The sequence below is a fragment of the Dichotomopilus funicola genome, assembly GCF_033296635.1.
Source record: "Dichotomopilus funicola strain CBS 141.50 unplaced genomic scaffold C8A04scaffold_27, whole genome shotgun sequence".
In the NCBI taxonomy this organism is placed as follows: domain Eukaryota; kingdom Fungi; phylum Ascomycota; class Sordariomycetes; order Sordariales; family Chaetomiaceae; genus Dichotomopilus; species Dichotomopilus funicola.
In genome coordinates this window covers 111960-131937 of record NW_026944048.1, presented here as the reverse complement: position 1 = coordinate 131937, position 19978 = coordinate 111960, and the positions used below count along the sequence as shown (strand labels likewise).

At 54.3% G+C, this 19978-nt stretch overlaps 1 protein-coding gene across 1 annotated transcript; it reads right to left on the bottom strand.

Moving 5' to 3' along the window:
• Positions 1-14929: 14929 nt before the first annotated feature.
• Positions 14930-18341, bottom strand: C8A04DRAFT_28186 (uncharacterized protein; the record flags this gene model as incomplete). Its single annotated transcript, XM_062780555.1, has 2 exons — positions 14930-17999; positions 18226-18341. 2 exons carry the CDS (start codon positions 18339-18341, stop codon positions 14930-14932), a joined length of 3186 nt encoding a protein of 1061 aa, XP_062637440.1.
• Positions 18342-19978: the final 1637 nt, after the last annotated feature.

Here is a 19978-nt window from a genome sequence, read left to right as displayed (position 1 = left end):
TGACTCCAATGGGCAAAGGGAAAACGGAGCCCGCCGAACGAGAGTCAGTGGGATGGCCGATCCGGCCTGTCATGCCACCTTGGCAGACTGATGAGCTTGACGAAGCTGGGTGCCAAAGTTCAGGTTGTTGGAGGGACTGGGAGTGTGCACGCAGCACCAGCAGAAGTGGAGCATTTCTTGGGGTGCTCGGCCATCCCTGTGGCACCATGGACACCTAACCCCGGTACCCCTGTGTGCCCTGGCAGTGAGCCATCATCGGGTGGAGGAAATGAAAATCATGGGAGCAGCTGCGCCGGGAGTGGGGCGCACTCGTCAGTGCCGCCAGGAGTTGGCTTCTAGAAGGAAGAGAAGAATTTGTGGAGCGTGCGAAGGGGCGAACATCTTGTCCGCCATGGGCTGCTACAGGCCACTTGGGTTGCAATGGAATTCGGTGCTCCGCTGCGCTTTTCTCTGTGGCAAACAGAGGTGGTGCTCGTGGTGTTAACTTCTCACTATTATTCGTACAAGGAGCCGTCCTTTCGCGTGGCTGGCCGGAGAGAAGCTGCAGCGTGATGCAGTGCGATGCAGGACCCGTTTTTTGCTGTCACGAAAACAAATAGGTCCTTGTCGCATTTCTCTCAACAGTCACCCATCTCACCGGCCGTGAACCACTTTCCTGTGTTACTTTTTATATTCCTTTTAATGTACTCTTTTGCTTGCCGTAGATGTGTAGGTCCCAGGTACGTACATATGCACATTTTCCCTAGACCACCGACAACGCCCCGTGGAGACGCCCTGAGTAGGGCATGACAACGTTGTTTAACAAGCCGTGTTCGGCTTTGCGTCACTGGCGCAAAGTGGAGGTGAGACTTGTTCGACACCGCCTCGGAGTCAACTCCAGCATCCCCGGGGCATTTCTAGTCCTCGAGTTATTCTTCCATATCCACATCATCCACTGTTTTAGTTAATACGGCTGGGTGAACCGGGCTCATCTCTAAGTTTTCCCTTCGGTGTCCTGTCGTCCTGGCCACGGCCTGGCCGCTGTCCTTCAAAACCGCCGTCGGCCGAATTGGTGCTCATCCTCTCGGCTGACGGAAATGCTCGCTCCACATGGCCTGGTCTCTTGTTTGGTGGACAGAGGCCCGGGTCATGGAAAATGCTTGTAGGGGTCTGATCCGCTCTCTCCACACTTCCAGGTTTGCACATTTTGGCGGTGCTTGTGGACAATGATACCCCTGCAGCACGACTCATGGAGTGAACCCCAAACCCAAACGCTAGCTCGCGCCAGCGGTGCACTTACTATGTACAGAGTATGTACATACCACATATGCTGCTGGAGTGAGCAGCAGCGAGAATCACCACATAGCTACTAATAGTACACCGGATTGGATGGTAGAGTCGTGTTTACATTATCTGTTGTTTATGGATCAAGCGTACCGAAAAACAAGAATCTCGATGATTCGAGTTGAATTGCGTTCCGGGTCAACAGCGGACGAGTTTGGCAGTCTGGTAGTTAGTGTACACACTCATCCACCGCTTTCCTACCGTTTCGTCACTTAGCCTCGTTAGCAATGTACTATGTAGTGCAGTGCACAGCATGTATGAGCGACCCTGGACGCCAATCAGAGCAGTATCTGATACCGTTCAGTTATCGCGACAGGTGTCGTCCAGCTCCAGGGAGCATGCGATAAGAAGACGATATCAGCACAGCATGTACTGTACACCACTTGTGGAGGCCGGGAACACACAGAGAAGTCAACCACCGGTTTTTGTTTTCTGGAATCGTCCACCGCTGCGAAGTACACGTGTGGTGGGTAAGGGTGTTTCAAGATAACGTACATAACGCTCGTCAAAGAGCTTTTGATTCCCGACGCGTTAATTATATAACCCATTACCTCGTGTGGATAGGTAGGTAGTTACGGGCCGAGTTTTCTTCTAATTGCCACCCACCATGGGTTTTCTGTCACCTTTTCGTCGTTTGTCCGTTGCGTTTCGTTCTAGAACGCCGGAAGAAGAACATTTGAACGGCAGCTCCGGCCGATTGGGTCCCAGTGAGCCTGCTCGGCTGGCTGCAACCGCTTGTGCAAAACACGGAGATCAGGCCCCTTTGGTTGACTTTCCGGCTGGCACGTTTAAGGTTAAAAATTCGGGTCCCAGAATCCCGGGCCGCAGTGGTGGAATAATAAGTTGGAATGTGATGATGGAGGGAACGGATACTGCTTTGTTTCCTTTCCTTCCAAGACTTCATCCCCGGGCCATGACGGTCCCACAGAAATGGCCGCCGGAAATACTTCGGGCCCAACGGCAGCGCTGCCTCCGCACCTTTGACCAGGAGGCCGGCTGGAAGAACACCAGGCGGTCGGCGCACGTCCGTTTTTGTTCGCCCAAGACCCCGGGCGATTTTCAGGCTCCCCTGCCAAAAAAGACGCCAACCTCGCATTTTGTCAAATAGCAACCAAGAGAAAAAGAAGCGCCAACGCCACCGGTCCATAAAAGGCCAAAGAAACACAAGGACTGCGTTGCAAGAGCGTCTCCCCCGGCTCGGCCTCTTCCGGCTGGCAGGGAGGCCATGTTTTTCTGGATCAACCCGATCCGACTGCACGGGGTAGCCGCTAACAAGGGTTGAAGAAGCGGTTACGAAGTGTTCGCTGATGGGAAAAAGAACAGGACGTAAAACCTCAGCGCGCGCAAAAGCCTCAGGACGGAAGAGAACTTGAGAGACTTGGAGGCATCAAATCTAGCACCTGACGATAGAGCTCACCTGAGGCAGGAGTGATACCGAAAACCTCCCCTAACCGTCGAAATCACAACGGCTGTCGTAACGAAAACCCGAAACGTGTGGTGTCTCGCGTCATTTTGTCGAGTGTGGAAAAGAGAGACAGTGGACGACAAACACAAGACCATCCAGCAACCTCGCATAGTGTAGAATACGTTTCTCCGATTCCATACCGGCCATCAGGTCCGATCATCAGTGTCGTGTCTTCAGTATTGAGATACTACAGATCAACCTCAGCAGCGAAGAAACCGCTCAGGTCTCAAGGGAGGCGACGGTGTTCAATTGCATTGCATCGAACTCGGAACTTCTCGTCATCATTCTCCGTTAAGTCCGATATCATAGGCTTCAGCCAATCCGGGTAGTTTCTCTGGTCAACTTCCAAGCCACGACATGCCGTCTCGTTTGAGAAGGGTTGGCTTCGGTGCCTGCACAACGTCAGCAGCGAGACATAAATCAACCGCTATGTAGGCCCGTGCCACAGCGCTGCGTCGATCGCAAGCTCGACTTCATCCTATAAAGGTCATGCCCGAGAGCGGCGTGGGGCCGGCTCGGCAATCTAGACACCTTCGCAAGACGGTGGGTTTTTTGTCTTCGTGAGAGGGTGTCGTTGTGCGTCCCTCTGTGCCGTGCCTCCGCCGTCGGGCGGGCAGGCCTACACAGTAGCTCGGCTCGAAAACAGGAGCGGCCGCCAGCCAGCAAGCGAACGCAGATAGCCGACTGACGGGTTCGCAGGGCCGGCCGCGCCGGTAAGCGACGGTGAGTTCGCTTGAAATGTAACCGCGCATGAGAGAGGGAGAGAGAAACGGGGCCTTTCTCGGGTCTCTGATAGATGACGGTCCGCTGTCATGACCGCCCAACGGTCGCTGTCTCGGCTCGCTAAGAGTGGTCGATCGATCGGGCTGTCAGGTTTCGCCTTGGGTTCATGAGGAGAGGCCAGGCGATGGGGCCGAGACATAGGCCACCCGACTGCGGATGGCATCATCCTCCGTCTGACCCGGAAATGGGGGATCGACAGTCACGGACCACAACGGAAGAGTGTTAAGATGCGTTTGACAGACGGTTCAAGGGGGTGGGGTTACACAAGAATCAATTCTTCGGTTCTTGGACGCAGCATGAAGGCGCGCCCTCAAGAAACGGCAAGCCATGCCTCTGCAGCAGAATCAAGACTGGCACAAGCAAGCCTCTTCCCAGAACCGCGGTTGCTGTGTTCGTGGCAGGCTGCGGGCGCGCGGCGCGGCACAACTGCAGCTTGGCAACCAAGCTGTTAGAAACTCAAGACAAACCAAAAGGAACGCTTCGGCTGCTTCAGTCCTCACATCGCCTGTCGCCCGTCATTTTTTTTCTTTCCTTTCTATTTTTATTTTGTTTTGTATTTATTTTGTTTTCCCAGCCTACGCCGACTTCCTTCAACACCGTTGGCTATTGAACAAGATACCGGTGAGTGATGTCTGCCGTGTGTGCTTTTTCGCCTGAAGTCACCATCCGGATCAGGCAAGGACGGAAGAAGACAGGCAGGCGAGTGGGGAGGCAGCCTGCAATAGAAGGTTTCTGGAAGCCTGCCGTGTTCGGCGTGTGCGAGGAGACAGCAAAAGCGGTCCAAAAAACCGGTGGTAACACCGTGTGGTTGCAGACTGTGCCGCGCATGCATGATGGTCGACCAAAGGGCATCGGAAGCCAAGAAACCAAGAAGCCAACCAATGCAGCATCCCCTCACCCGCGTGGCCCCCGGCTGTGTGTGGCAGATTCCGTTCAACGAATGGGCTTGACGGAGAGGCCGCGCCCGAGGTACGGACTGGGAAAGAGGCAAGAACGGAGGATGGAAGGACGGGCTTGGTGCTGTGGAGGTGTGTGTGGGATAACGCCCTTTTTTTCCGTTGGTTGGTTGGTCGGCGGCTGAGTGCAGCTGGGCCTTCCATGGAATTTCCAGAAGAATCCCTCATGTCAACGGCCAGCCAGCCCGGCACGCCCAAGACCGGGCTCACCAGGCCATCCATCAGTTGACAGTCAACAAACGACTTCTTTCACCGTTTAGCCCACCTTGGAGGCTTTGTTCATTTCTCATTGTAGGGGTTTCTATCACATCATCGGGGTTTCCTAGGCTTCCCACTCGCAGAATCACCTTTGCGAAATTGGAACGCGAAATTGAAACGTGATGTTTGACCCGGACCCTTAGTTGCCCAACCTGGTCGCCGACATGTATCCACTGCACTCTCCTCTCCATTGATGCCAGCACAACAACACAGCATAACAACATTTTCTCACCGGGGCCGCCCCTCGTTCTGCACACGAATTTTCCGCCGAGAAGATTTGTTCAAAAATAAAGGAATGCTCCACCGCCCTAGCTTCGCGAGAATCGCCGCTCTCTCATCAGCCCACGCCGCATCGGCACGGTACTGAGTCTTCTCGCGTACCGATCGTTTGTTGCACTGCAGCACACCGGAAATGCCACCTTCTCTTCGAATGAATGGCTGGCACGTCGGGGAGAGTTTATCCACTTTGCGCCACGGCAACCCGAGGCTGTCTATCGACTTGTCTGTCGGCCTTACCCTGGGCATTGCTACCAGTCCACGTTAACATCACTAAGTCGGTGTGGATGGACGGCACCAGCCGAGGCGGATATGCTGAGAAAAAATCCGAACAAAACAACAGCAGCAGAATTTTTCACACAAGGCCTAGAATTCGGTGTATTCAGGTTATTTGCCCCCGCCATCACTCGCCTCCTTGGCACCTTGGGAAAAATTATCATCCGTTTTTGGACACCTCGGGTTTGTGCCGACTCTTGCCGTGACTATGACAACAAGCACGAACGAAGTGTCAAAGCCAGTCCCGCAGTTGGGCTGTCGATCGTCAGAGGGCGTGTATGTCGGGGTGTGGATTTTGAAGCGGGAGCTTGTGGTTGTGGCCTGGAACCTCGCTCAACGTTCGGATCAAGCCGAATCTTGACGGAGATCCCCCCGAGGAGCCAACGCAAGATTCCCGATACAGGACATTCGGCGGTTCGGCCATTCCTCCCAGCCATCTCAAGGATCTGAACCCATCCGTTTTTCGAAACCTGAACAGGAAAAAACGGCGGGCGAACATGATTGCCTCTTCCCTGGGCAGCTTCCAGTCCAACGAGCCTGAACAAAGGGAAAACGCCAAGCGCCCGACCCAACGCCGTGAGCCTCACCACGCACCCGTCAGCATGCCCATGGTTGAGGTTGTCTCGAGCTGGGTCGACCGTGGGTAGCATTGTCTCCACGGGCGCGCAACAAATACCCCCCAGTCAATTACCGTTTATGCTAACGCCGACTAACGTTACCCAGCGGGCCAGCAATGCGCCGTTTTCCCTGCCTTGGCTGGTGCAGCCACGAAAGGGCTTCTGCAACGGTGAAAGCCTGACGAAACCCACGACACAACATGCAGTCGTTGAATCAACCGACCACTCGGGAAACTAATATTCCACCACTCCACTGCCATGAGCGGAACACGGAGTTTTAGGAACCATTTTTCGGAGTTCACGACGAGTAGCGAAGATGTCGTGAGCCATCAAGTGCCACCCGTCCGCTTCTCTATTTAAGGTGTCTCATCATCTTTGGACAAGCGTTGCTGTCTTTCTCTCCATCCTTTTCGCGACGCCAAGTCCCTAGTAAGTGTAAAAGCTCTGGGGTGAGCAAAAACACCTGAAAGCACAACTCCCCGCTCCTCCATAACACACGGGCGAACCCTCCCCTCCTGGTCCAGGCCTTGGTCCGGGGAGGCAGGCGACACCGCCCCGAGCTGGGTTGGCACGGTTGGTGAACGAACCGAGAGACATACATGCGAAAGGAAACAGAGCGGTTCTCTCTCCGCCGAGTGGCCGACGGGTCTTTTCTTTATCCCCGCCGTCAGTGATGAAGATCATTAGTTGAGCGTTGCATTCTGCATACATACACGAGAAGGAAAGTTCCGCAGAACGACTGTCTGTTTGTGTCCGGCCAGGGAAGTTGGTCATGTCATTTGTGAGGAACGCTCTCACAACGACCGGCGAGTCCGTTCGTCACACAGACCGAACGAGGCGGTCTCCGAGATGGGCGTTGCTTTGTCTAACTCATAACTTGACCCCCGAGGCTGGCCCAAATGGCAATGCCGGCATGGTTGTCGCGTGTCACTCGAGTGCCTTTGCTTCCGAACCGCTCGACCGCAGCTCAAACCTCACAAGTAACAGCTTGCCTCGCCTCGGGTCCCCTAGGCTGACGACACTACGTGCACTGTGTAGCCCCGGCTACTCCCACAGAAAGACATAGGGATTGCATCATCCGCCCGATCTCCGTCAAACGTTTCTTCTGCGATAACACCCCCACCCTCCCAACTTTCCCGATTAACCAGGCGAGCGCGGGAGCAGCGGCGGCTCAAATGGAAAGCGAGGTCTAGAATTGGGCGGGGGTAGGAGGGGGAAACGCTGTGATTTGGTGTCACTGGGTGTGGATTCTGTGGAAACCAGCGTCATTCTTCTTCTTTGCCGTCGGGAGAATTGCACAAGCGAACAAAACCCAGATCCCAGGTGCGACCTTCCCTTGGGGACACGGGGATCACCGCCCAGAAGCGAACAAACGAGAAGCGTAAACGAAATTTTCCCCGAAGAACAAAGGAGCTTTTGTTTCCTTTCTTTTCTTTCAGCGACGTGACATTGCATTAAGGGGCAAAACCAATTCCGGGAGCGGTTGATTGATGAGGTGGAATGCAATGAGAAAACACAAGCGCAAGGGACGATGTCAATGTTGTGATGGATGAGAAGAAGACGAAAGAAGTATGGGAGAAAAAAAATGATTCCCTTTCTGGCAGCGGGGTGTGGGGATTTCCCTTCTCATTCCCAATTCTTCCCTAGTTTTCTTTTTCTCATCCTTCTGTTGTTTCCCCAGTTCCCCAGCTGGGGGAAGAAGATGTGGAGATCTAGTCGCTCGTTTATCTGAGACGAGGATGGGGGTTAGGGCGTGGGGGCACCGTTTTGATCTTGTTGAGTTGTCCTTCTCTTCAATTTTGGGCCAGCTTGTTTGGGGAGACTGTGACCTACCCTCGTCATATTTTTCACGTTGCACGATACAAGGAAGACAAGAAAAAGGGTAGCCAGGGTTAAGCAGTCTAGAATTGGTAACTGTGGGATTTCAGCGACCTTAACTTAGTTAAAGTTTGAAGCTGCTGTAGACTCTTGGCCTTTCCTATCCGTTCTACGGATACGGAGTACTTGTGAGCATTTAACAACAAGGCTAACGTCTTCCAAGTTGGCTTCATCAACAAGGTCTCCCTCCGTTTTGTGACACGAAAGCGAAAAGTAAAAAAAAGGTTGAAACAGGTTAGGTTGACAGGGGCCTCGCACGAAGGACCCAAGCAAACGGATCCGTCCCTTTCTGCTGACGGATGGGATCCCTGTCCGGGTTCGCCTCTTTTTTCTTCGAGAACGTTGTTGATCGCCCCGATATCCGGAGTTTCGCCGTGTCCGAGCCATGGAAGGGCAACCTTTGGTTCCGCCATGTTTCTGGCCGTCCTTCGTGGGGGAGGATATGGAAGGGAAAAAAGGGCCCAGAGAAGTCAGCAAGAGGTGGGGCATTGTTTTCATCGGGCATGACTGTCAAATTCATCATTCGGGCGACGACAACCCCTGGCAAGCCCTGGCTAGTGTGAATTTGCTCCCCTGGACCTTAGCGGCAGACGACACGTGGATGGTTACGAGAGTGGGAATATTTTCCCCGTTCTTCCCCATCGACCCCATTTCTATTCCCACTTCCCATTACACTAGCTCACGAGATAGTCACATAGTATTAGAGTAACTAGTGTAACTAAATATTTGCGTGCGGCATGCCTCGGTCGGTCGAATGGGTATCGCATTTTGGGGGCTTTTTCCTAGGCCTCGCCGTTCTGGCCTCCACTACACTGCACACTACCTTGTCAATGTCTCTGATGCCCCCCTTGTGTTGGCGTTCGGAAGCTTACCGAGAACGGGTGTTGTCGCGAGTGGAACAAAGAGGAAAGCAGAAAAGAAAATAGAAACAAAAGAACAAAGCCAGAACCGTTTGGGTTACTCTCTCGGTTCTCGTTCTCCGAAATTTGGCTTAGCAAATGCAAGTGGCGCCCGAACACACCAAATCGGTGCACGATGGACGATGGGGGTAACCGGGGTCAGCTGAGACATAGCAGTTGTAGCGCCTGAGCTACCCAGGCGTGCCAGGCTCGAGCCGGGCTGCTGCCCAAATGGGGATCTTTTTCAAGAATCACGACCATGAAGGATCGGAGAGGAAGGTCCTATCATTCTTCTTTTGCTCACTCCCTCCCCTCGCTGGCTCGGGTCACGCGCGATGTCTCCTACCCTGCCGATAACGTTAGTTTGATGGATGGCGTGGCTTTTGGCGTGCTTGGCCGCTTGGCCGCTTGGCTTCTCGCTGAGCGGACTTTTGACTTCTTTGTGACATTTTGCGGGGGTGGGACGAACCCGTGATTCTGGTTCGGGGCGACGATGTGCCGACTGGAAGCGTTTCATCAGTCACCCCAAGGAGGTCCTGAGAGGGGGCGTGATCCCAGAGAAGAAGAAATCTGGGGAAAGGAGGTCCGTTCGCGCCTCGCCGTGATGGCGTTTGGCATCTTGAGGGTGATAGCGATGATTAACTAACCAGTATCAACAGGCTCACCGTCTTGTTATCGACTTGGTCTTTGTTGCTCGACCACACCGCCTTATCGGCGTCCCAGGCGGTGTCCGGGGGATGTTCAGGGGATTTGTTGACGGTGAATGAATGCCCGAGGCAACCTCGACCAGCTCGCGGTTGTCATGCTCATGCCCAGAGCTTCCCCTCTTTGACGCCATTGTCACTACCAAACCAGCTGGAGCTAGCAGCGGTCAACCAGATTGGATCCGAGGAAGCTCCCGAAGCCAGCCGCCTAGGCTTGGTCTTATTGTCCCGTCGAGAAGTGCGGCAAGGGACCGGCCGCCCGTTTCTCTGGGTCCGACGCTCCCTTGTGGCCCCTCGGGAAGGTTCCTCGTGTCGGCGACGCTACTCTAAGCTAAAACGGACTGATCCGGGGGCTCGTCTCTGGTAGGGGGCCGGGCCCGAGAGAACTGCGAGCAGCTTTTCCGGTGCATGTCAGTCTCAGCCATGGGAAACAAACGGGATGGTGGATTGTCCTGGGGCACAGAATACCTGACGGAAGAACCGTTCGTACCGTTTTTTGGGAGGAGGAGCGAGCCAGAGGCAGCGATCTTCTAAGTACTGCTGAGACTGTGTTGCAGTCGTTGACCCGCCATACCCCGTGACCTTAGAGTCGATGCCCGTCACAATAACTCGTCGCAGGACAATACAACTTCCCAGACCCGGCTCAGCCCAAAAGTCGTCATCGACCCCCCAAAGGGCCCAAATCCCAATGCAACGACGCCATCGCTCGATCCGAGTGTCCCGATTCGACTCTGCAGCTCCGCGATGGTGTGGACATACACAGAGCCGGCCTATCAGACCGAACGTCAACTCTCGATTATCGCTGCGGTGCGCGGGGTTGCTTGGCCCCTAAGGCGTCTCTACCCAATGACGCTCACTCTTCAGGTAACAAGATTGCACAGGAGGGCGCAACCCGGCCAGAATTGCTGGAAAGAACGATGAACATCGAGGCATCGGGGCCTTGAACATTCGTGACCACCTTCCCCGGACAGCCAGTCAGTCCCACTGGCCGATCCGCCCTTCGTGGGAGAACTTCGGATGTTTAATCTGCCGTTGATCAGCATGGCCTTTGGATTCCAGGTTCTCTGCGTGGATGTTAGTGGGTGTCGACTTCCTGTGAGGTCAGCAATTGTGTGTCAATCCCGATTGAGTGCAACGACCCTGGTCTACTCCTCTTGTCCATATTCACATGGACATGCGTCGCCTTGTCAATCCCAACCAGCCGGGGCTCAAGGAACGTATTAGTTGTAGCAGGATGTCCGAGGATTGATCACTGATCGATGGTCCGACGTGCAGTGTACACTAACTAGTTCTCTTGTCATCAAATCCCCTTAATGGAAAACGGGACAAAAGAAACCAAATCCTGTAACCCATCCCAGACAAGATCAGCGATCAGCGATACCTGCTCCGGAGTTTCCATCATCCCCTGCCGGCCCTTCCTTAAACATCTGACTCTGCTTTGTACAGAATATAACTACCGTGTCTCTGGGGGCTAAGGCGCCAAGCTCCCAAGCCAGCTAGGTATTCAAGCTGTCAGAGGACCCAGGAAACCCAAGAAGCTCGGCGGCCAAGCGGCCAAGCAGTCAAGACTAGACAATGGTAGACAACGATGCAACGGTGAAGCGTGCGGTGAACCCCGGTTTGTAACGACCCTTCATGTCAAGGCTAAGAGCCAAGCTCTTGGAAAAACATCGGGCGATTGCACAAGCAGTGATAAAGAAGGGAGGGGTGGTACAAATACACGACACTACACAGCCACGTGTGAATGGCGTGTGGGGAACGGAATCCACAGTCCCTAGCGCGGGTCTGGGCAGAGATGGTTTGCAGCCCACAATGCGGTCTAGTCTACTACATCATGTACTCTGATAATTCATGGTGGGCTGGGTGGGGAGATAGAAGTTGATAAATGCGATGACGCGGCGGCGAATTGGAGCATGCAGCTAGTCAAAGGGACAAAAGGCATGGGTGCGGCACATGTGCGTTCACATTGTGAGATTGTGAGATTGTGTGTGATGCGTGTGTGTTCTTTTGCCTGTCTGGATGTGGCGAGATGGGAATTGGAGACTGTCAAGGGCGGGGAAGACGGACTCCAAGAAACGGGTTTGACTAACTATTGGACTTGTTTCGTTGGAAGGGTGTGCAGGTCTGCAGGTGGTGTTCAAGCCGATTGGCATCCAACAAAGCTCAATCCACGGCCATGTCTGGGGGACGACTGAATGAACTGGAAATAAAACGGATGGGAAGAGACCCGGAATATTCCGTGCATTTTTACTCATAGCGTTTGCCGAGCAAAGGCTAACCACCTCCAAACGTGGGACAAAATTGGAGCTAGCAGCTGCAAAGGTGCGAGTTTGGTTGTCGGCGTGGAGAACATGCAGGCACCCGATGGCCGATGTTTCCGCGTTGGTGTGGAGTGGGAGTGTGTCTGAACTCTGGAAATTCGGTGGCGTAGACGGCTAACGGATTGGTAAGAATGGCCAGATATGGTAGACTGTTACACCGGCTGATTGGGGCGTTTGGCGATTTGATGATCATCAAGGCAACGAGAATGGAAGACGGAGGAAACAAAGTATCGGGACGACGAGGGGAACAAGATGGTGGAGTTCCATCGCCCAGCCGGCACTCACTTTGACGGTGCTCGTGAGGGTTAGCAATCGGTATCAACAGAACGAGACCCCGGACGAACACGAGAGCCCTCGCGTCCCGTTTATGGGTTGCCGCGGAAGTTCTCAGCATCACATTTCCAAACATTGTCACACGGTAATTGGGCAAGATGTGTTATGTTAGGCAGGCAGCTGTATTCTTCCTTCGACCCAGGTTCCAACAGGCTTCCGCCAAAGATACCCCCCAATACCACTGGTGGAAAGCCCGTTCACCTCCCTGAAATACCATTTTAAACCACCTGCCCCCAAGCCAGTCTGCCGTATCATACCGAAGAACAAGAAAACACCGAAAGTACATGTACTCATACACTGGTTCGCCGCCAGGTGGGTATCAACAGGCCCAACGGACCGACCCGAGAGTCCGTGGGGAAAACAAGAGAAAATAAGCACGTAAAAACATCAGGAAGAAAAATGCAAACAGAAATAGGAACCATCCGCCAGTGAACCATCTAATGCCAACACCGGATTCCGAATAGCACATACACCCATGGCGAGTCTTTTACTCGTCCGTCCCCTTTCCTTTCTCTTCCTACCCCATGTGTCTTTGGTTTGAGGTGGTAAATTTGATGCAGAGCTGTGGCAGGGCTCCTTCTGGTCCTCCTCGTGGTTATATTTTCTAGGTTGGGGTTTGACCCATGCCCCATTGTTGGGTCCCGAATAGGGTCGTCTGTTTTTTGGGTGAACCCCAGATGTTGCGCGGTTGACGCCATGTGGCCTTGGCGTGAGATGATGGAACTTGGAGATCTGTGGCAGGGATCATTCCAATTCTTGTTTGATGTCTTTTTGAGAATTCCATTCTAGGTCTCGGTGCCCCATCGTTGTGCCCCGAATAGGGTTGTCTTTTATTTGGGTGAGGTCGAGGTGTTGTGTAGAAGATGCCATGTGGCCTTGGCTTGAGATGATGGAGCTTGGAGAACTGTGCCGGGAATCGTTCGGGTCTTCGTCATGGTTCTTTTTTCTGGGCTGAGTGTTGACCTGTGATGTCCCATCGCCATCCTCTGAATAGAGTCGCCTTGGGTGAGCCTCGGATGTTGCGCAGTTGATGTCATGCGGCCTTGACGCGAGATGATGGAACTTGGGGATCTGTGGTAGGGATCGTTCCAGTTTTTGTTTCGGCGTCTTTTTCAGCGTTTCGTTCTAAGGCTCGGTGCCCCATTGTTGTCCTCTGAGATTTTTTGTCTCGTTTCGAGTCAGCCGGAGATGTTGCGCGATGTATGCCATGTGTCCTTGGCGTGAGCTGTGTCCGGGGCTCGTTTCGGTGCCCGTTTCGGTTTCCTTTGGGGTTTGTTTTTTGGGCTTCGGCGCTCCATTCCCGGTTTTGGAAGAATCTTGATGGGTATTTGGAGATGTTGCGTAGCTGATGCCATGTGGCCTTGGCGTGTGCTAGTGGATGTTGGAGAAGAGCTGTGGCAGGGCTCGTTTCGGTCTTAGTTTCGATCTTTGGGAAATTCTTTTCAGGCTTCGATGCTCCATTGTTGTCCCCTAAGGAGTTTTGTTTTGTATTTAAGTTAGCCGGGGTAGTTGCGTGGTTGATGATATCATGTGGCCTTGGTGTAGTGGAAGCTGGTGACGAGCTGTGGCGGGGCTCGTTTCGGCTTTCTTCTTGGAATTCCGCTCCGGACTTGAGTACTCCGGATTTTTGTTTTGTATTTGAGTCTGCCAGAGATATTGCGCAGTTAACGACATGTGACCTTGGCGTGAGCTGGTGAAGTGGGTGAGGAGCTGTGTCAGGGCTCGTTTTGCTCTTCGTTCCAGCTTTCTTTTTGAAAGTTCCTTCTTGACTTCGGTGCTCCATTGCTGACCTCTGGGGATTTGGTTTTGTATTTGAGTCGGTCGGAGATGTCACGCAGTTAGTGCCATGTGACCTTGGCGTGAGCTGGTGGAAGTTGGTGAAGAGCTGTGGCGGGGCTCGTGTTGGTCTTCGCTCCAGCTTTTTTTTGGAATCCCGTTCTCGGTTTCAGTGCTCCAGATTTTTGTTTTGTATTTGAGTCTGCCAGTGAGGTTGCGTAGTTCATGCCATGTGTCCTTGGCGTGAGCTGGTTGGAAGTTGGTGTAGAGCTGTGGCTGGGCTTCTTTTTGGGAAGGCTGTTTTGGGTTCCGGTGCCCCATTGCTTTCATCCGGCGATACTTGTTTTGTATTTGGTTGAGCTGAAATGCTGTGCATTCGATGCCATGTAACATTGGCGAGAGATGATAGAGGTTGGATTCGATAGGAGCTGTGTCAGGGCTTTCTTCGTTCAGGTCTTCGCAGTGTTTGCGAGACAATGGCGGGATATGCTCAAAATGTGGCCTGTTTTCGGCTTGGGGTGTTGTTTGGAGGCGGCACGCGCTTATGCGGAATGAAGTTTGAAGTTTGAAGTGATTGTCTTGAGTGTCCTTTGTTAGGAATGGCGCTCCCAGCTGATGCTCTCTCTTGGAGGAAGAACGGTGATGGAGGTGAAGAGTTTAGTTAGAGTTTTTCAGAAGTCGACATCACCCGGCTTGGTACGTTGGGGTCGGAGACCAGGAGGTCGAGAGAAGTCGAAGAAGAATTGCTGCGTCCGCCGAAACACAAGGTGAGTCGAGAAATGGATGTTTGGTCTTTGACTCGAAGCATCTCGGGCAAATGCGCTGTCTCCGCGCCAAGACTGCCCAGGAACAGAGAGCGAATGTGTTGCTGCTCCGTTCAGCAGGAAAAGAAACGTGCAGAATTCTCGAAAAGGAGGATGGCCGTCTCTGCGGTAATCCCGCATGCAAAAAAACAATAAGCCAGCCAAGTACCTCGTGTCTCGCATTCAAAGAGCAAAGCTCCATACTGCGCAAGGACCCGAGTATCACCCCCAAACCTAAGGGAATCTTTTCTCCTCTAGGTTTTAAAACCCATCCAAGCTGAAGTCACCCGTGAAACCCCCGTTGGTGAGCATCGCCGCCAGACGCCTTCGTTGTAGCGTCATGTCGTTTTCGGTGTACGCGAGCTTCGGGTTCAGGCCCAACGCTAGACACATGGCATTGGTGATGGTGAAGACGCCGCAGTCCCAGCCGTTTGTCTGCCGTGGCGCGGCGTAGTCGAAGGCACTCCATTCGGCCTCGACAAATTTATCCTCGAGTATAAAGCGCACCACCTCGAGCAGCTTGGCTTTGAGGGTCGGGTGGCCTGCGCCGCTTCTCATCGAGTCCATATGGGCGACGGTGCGTTGCCCGGGACGGATGACTGCCAATGTCCAGTGCGCACCGGAGCAGATGGGGATCAGAATGGTGTCGATATCGAGGAAGTTGGCTTTCCGGACACCGGCCTTACGCAGCAGGCGGCCGCAAGCACCGATTCCATGAGACTCGACGCGTGGCCAGAAGTATGAGGTGAAGGCGGCACACTTGGGCTCTTGGTCGGTGGCGCCCTTGGCTTTGTTAACGTAATCGGCGAGGTAGAGGATGGAGCCGATGATAATATTGTCGTTAAGCCAGGCGGTGGGTGGAAGCAGCTTCTCCACGAAATCACGCCTGGTCAGAGACTGGCCCTCGAGCGTCTTAGCCAACTCAGCGGAGGGGTTAGCAGCGGCGATTTTATTGACGTCCTCGTCTTGCTCTTCGGAAAGGATGTCAATGAGGGAGCGGGCGGGCTTCCTTAGGCCGGTGCGCGGGTCGACTTCCTGGGCGGCTGCCTCACGCCGACGCTCTTCTTCTTCCTCTTCTTCGCGGCGACGCTCTTCTTCCTCTCTCTGGCGCTCCAAATCAAGGCGCGCCTGCTCGAAGAGAAACTTTTCAAACTCTTTTCGCTTGCGCTCCTCTTCGATACGCCGATCATTAGCGGCTTGGATGTCAACCTGGAGCTGTGCATCGACCTGCAACTGGTCATACTTAGTCTCCGAGATGTTCAGGGTCGCGGCACACAGTGCGGCCAGGTCGTCCTTGTCTTCGGCAAAGAACTTGTCCAGAGCCCGAGGATCGTACTCCTTCTTCGCGGGCGGAACCCATCGTGGAGCGAAGAGGGTCTTCTCGTTGAGATCGCCCTTGAGGCCGCTAAGGAAGTCCTTGTATTTTCGGGAATAATACAACAGGCCCATCTCCTGCTCGTCGGTCTCCGCCTGGTCAGACTGGGACTTCTGGGGGTTGCCGAGGGCATGGTGCGTCTTGAATTCAGCAAAAGCACGAGTCGAATGCGCATCGCCAATGACGCGGGCCTCAAGCTCCAAAGTCTCGTACTTCTCTCTCTCCGACGAGGTCATGACGCGAACGGGGAGGTGGGAAGGGGGGACAAATGTCGCAAGCGGGCTGACAAATGACAGCCGCTTTGTCCTCTTTGTGGGCGGCGTGGCGAGCGGCTTCGAGGTGGGGGCCGGGGCTAAGTCGGAGGCTTGGTCGACGCCTTCGTCCTCGTTCGACGACTTGAGGATGCTCTTGGGCGGGAACACTCTCTTGAAGGCGCCATGGCGGCCAACTTTAGTTTGGTCGGCGGCGGGGGCGGAGGAAGCGGCGACCGGGAACTTGTACTCGTGGAGGGGCACGATCTCGTACTTGTCGGCAGCTACGAGCTCCACGGCGGATTGCGGCTGCTGGGGGAAGTGGCCCGGCATGGCCACCGTCGGGTTGGGCGAGACGACCACGTAGCTCGGCAGCAGCTCGGACTTGCGAACGGCATTAGCGTCCACAAGCATCTGGCCGATGGCCAGCCGGCTGCGCGGGCTCATCTCGTAGTCGCCTTCGAGAGAGAGCAAGTAGGCCATGAACTTGGCGCGGCCGCGGCACTCGAGGCGGAACTGGGCCTTGTGAAGGGTGAGGGACCGGGGCGGGCGCCGGTACACCTTCTTGAGGGCGTCGAATCTGCCCTGGTCGTAGACCAAGTCTACGAACTCCACGAAGCTGGCCAACCGCTCCCGGTACTGGTCTGCGGCGCGCTCCCACTTCTCCGTCTGGTCGCTTGGGAGCTCACCCGGCCGGATGGGCTCCCCAAGGCGGGACTGGTACTTCATGATGCCAATGCTGGCATCAACAATCGCGTTCGAGACGCCACGGCCCCGCAGTCGGATTTCCGCGGCCGAATAACCACGGACGAACTTCCTCTCCAGAATGGCGTCGTGCTGCGCCGAAAAGTCGTTCCTGAGACCCTCGATGGTCTCCCGTCCGATGAGGGCGGTGGGTGCCGCAGCCCACTCGAGGTCGTCGAACCCGTCGTTGGCGTTGGCGGTGGCAGTGGCCACCCGCGATTTGACCTTCTGGACGAGGACGTCGCCGTCCCCGCCAGCCTTGTTGCCGATGTGTTTGACAACGTCGCCGCCGTCCTTCTCGATGCTCGGGGCGCCGAGGAAATTGGTGACCGAGCCGCTCATGGTCGTGACCGCACGGTTGATAATGCCGCGCGCCTTGGTCCAGATCGACTGGTCGGTGGTGGTGGTGGTAGAAGGGAGGGTCGCCAAATCCTCAGAAGCTTCGAAATGCTCCTGCTCCTTCTGCTCTTGCCTTCCCAGCGCCCGCCGAGTGGGGCTAACTGGGTCCAAACGAGCCCGCTTTGTGTCGTGGCGCGCCTCGCGGCGGCCAAAAAGTTTGCCGAGCTTGCCGGCGGGGCGTTTTCCGTTGGCGTTTCGGTGGGAGTCGAACCCACCGCGAGCACAAACGCAGTGCCACTTGGTGTCCTCCTTGTTCTGGAGGACCCGGAGATCCTTCTTCTCCGTGCCGACGAGGTAGAAACGCAGATGGCCAGAGGCCGCTTCTGCTTCCTCCTTCGACTTCCAGATGCTAGGGTTGCCACAAGTGCAACCCCGCAGGAAGTGGTCGTTGCGGATCGAAATCCACAACTCCCTGGCGAAGGAGTTTTCGCCCTCGACGTCACGGCGCTCCGAAAAGTACCGTGACTCGCCGCGGTTAGGCGGCGAGGCAGGAGAAAGAAGGGGGGTTGCCGGAACGGCGGGGGGAGGTCGGATTGCCTCGAGGGCGAGGCGGAAGATGTTGCTGCGGTCAAAATTAGTCTTTCGTCCCGAATTGACGCCGACTTTCCTTTTCTCTGAGCGATTCTTTTCGTTGGATGACTTCTTGAGGTCTAAGGTGCCAGCGGCTGGTCCAAAAAATGCCCCGCGAAACTGTCCAAAGACTGCCTCGACGGGATGCACATCGGCCGAACACCGCTCGCCCTTCGCCCTCGCGCATAGCCATTGCCAAGCGATCAGTCTGTACTTACAGGTTGCCGCGGATGCGGCGGGCACGAGAAACTCGGGCAGAGCCCAGGACGCGATCTGGCGATAACTCGCCACGCGCAGTGCGCGTGGCACGAGGGGTGGGAGCTTGTGGCCGCATTGTTAGTTGCTTGCCTGGTTGTAGGAGAAAAAGAGGAAGAGTTTGGGATCGCGGGGTCGGAAAGAATTAAATAGGCGGGTGGGTGGCCCACGCTTTTTTGCCCTGGCCAAATTCGTAAAAGATTGTGCCTGACGGCGATGGGGGAAGGAACGGAATTTTCAGCGTAGGGCACGGAAATGTGTAGAGGGCCGCGAAAGTTCGGAGGAAGGAGGTGCAAGTCGGATCTGGGAGGGCACCGCAGTCGCCAGGTCACCCAAGAGAGAGGACTTGGATAGCATGGAACAACACTGCTGAGTACACTTGGGAAGACTTCCGCCCAGCCCCAGGCGAGAACCGGTCCATCCATCGTAAACTCAAGATTGATATCCTTATTTCTATCTGTCGTCTACTACGACAATTCTCAGGGGACTGAAAGAACCCAGAGTCAAAGGAGTCTTTACCCGATAGTTTCGTTGGACAGCTCCACTTCAGGCCGTTTCTTTAAGAGTAGCAATCGTAGACTCGCTAGCAATAATCGTTTTCGATACAAGGGATAATTTGACGTTTGTTTCGCGGGACAACTAAGGGCAGGCACGCGGTCTCGCTTCGGTCAATGGGCTCGTCAGTCGCAGGGTATTGCACCCTCAATCGCGTCGTTCGCAAATTCGTGGCTCGTTATCTACGCGTCCCATGTGAGTCATAAGCATTGGATTAGGGTGTGATGGGAAGGGGGGTAAGAAACACGAACAGCAAAACCCGCCCCGCAGTCGCGACAACAGGTGAGGTTCCAGGTTGGTGTTGCGGCTCTGCGACTACAGATCTGGGGAAACCGAAAGCTTGGACGTTTTCGGCCTCCCGTTGGTGCAACGCAGGGGCGCCACCCGGTTGGCTTGAGAGAATCTGAACCCCACATTTCTGATTTAATCCGGGTAAGTACCTATTCAGCTATTGTAATTAAGTATTGTGTCCCATACTTACTGTGTGCTGTCTCCATTAACAGGGACAACAACTCTGTTGTACTAAAATCATTACATGAACTGGGCGTGTAATTGTTATTGATTATTTGGACTACAATCCGCTGCAGGACGCAAACCCAAGTATCAAGCATGATTTGCAAGTACTACCGATTTATAAATTAGAGTGACCCGCGCCCTGTTTCCTTAGCATTTGGATCACAATAACACGTCAAAAAGGTAAGAACTACTCAACGCAAGAGGGGTAAAAATATTGGTGGAATGCTAGCCCTAAAATACCTCCAAGTTTGACTGGATAGCACCAATATGTTGTGGCAGCTGTGGGTTAGGCAGAAAACCGGTCGTGGTTCCCAAGCTCCGGCGCTCCCTTTAATCATGTGCTGTCTTCCCGCCGCCCATGACTTTTCCTGCAAACCGATTTCCAACTCTGTCTTTCTATTGCTAGTCAAGTGTGTTACCAAAATACCCTCGACCGACCACTCCTCCAAGGATGCTCAAACTAATTAGCCCTGTATCGGAGTACGCCGAAAATGGTAGAATAAAATGCTGTTACGATTAACTGAATCCCTCAAAAATTTAAACCGTAGCAATTACACTGCCTGGCCACCGCAGACAATGAAAAACAAGCCTGGAAGTCTGGACAGACTTGGTGCCAGCGCAGCTGCTTTGTGTATGCACTCCAGC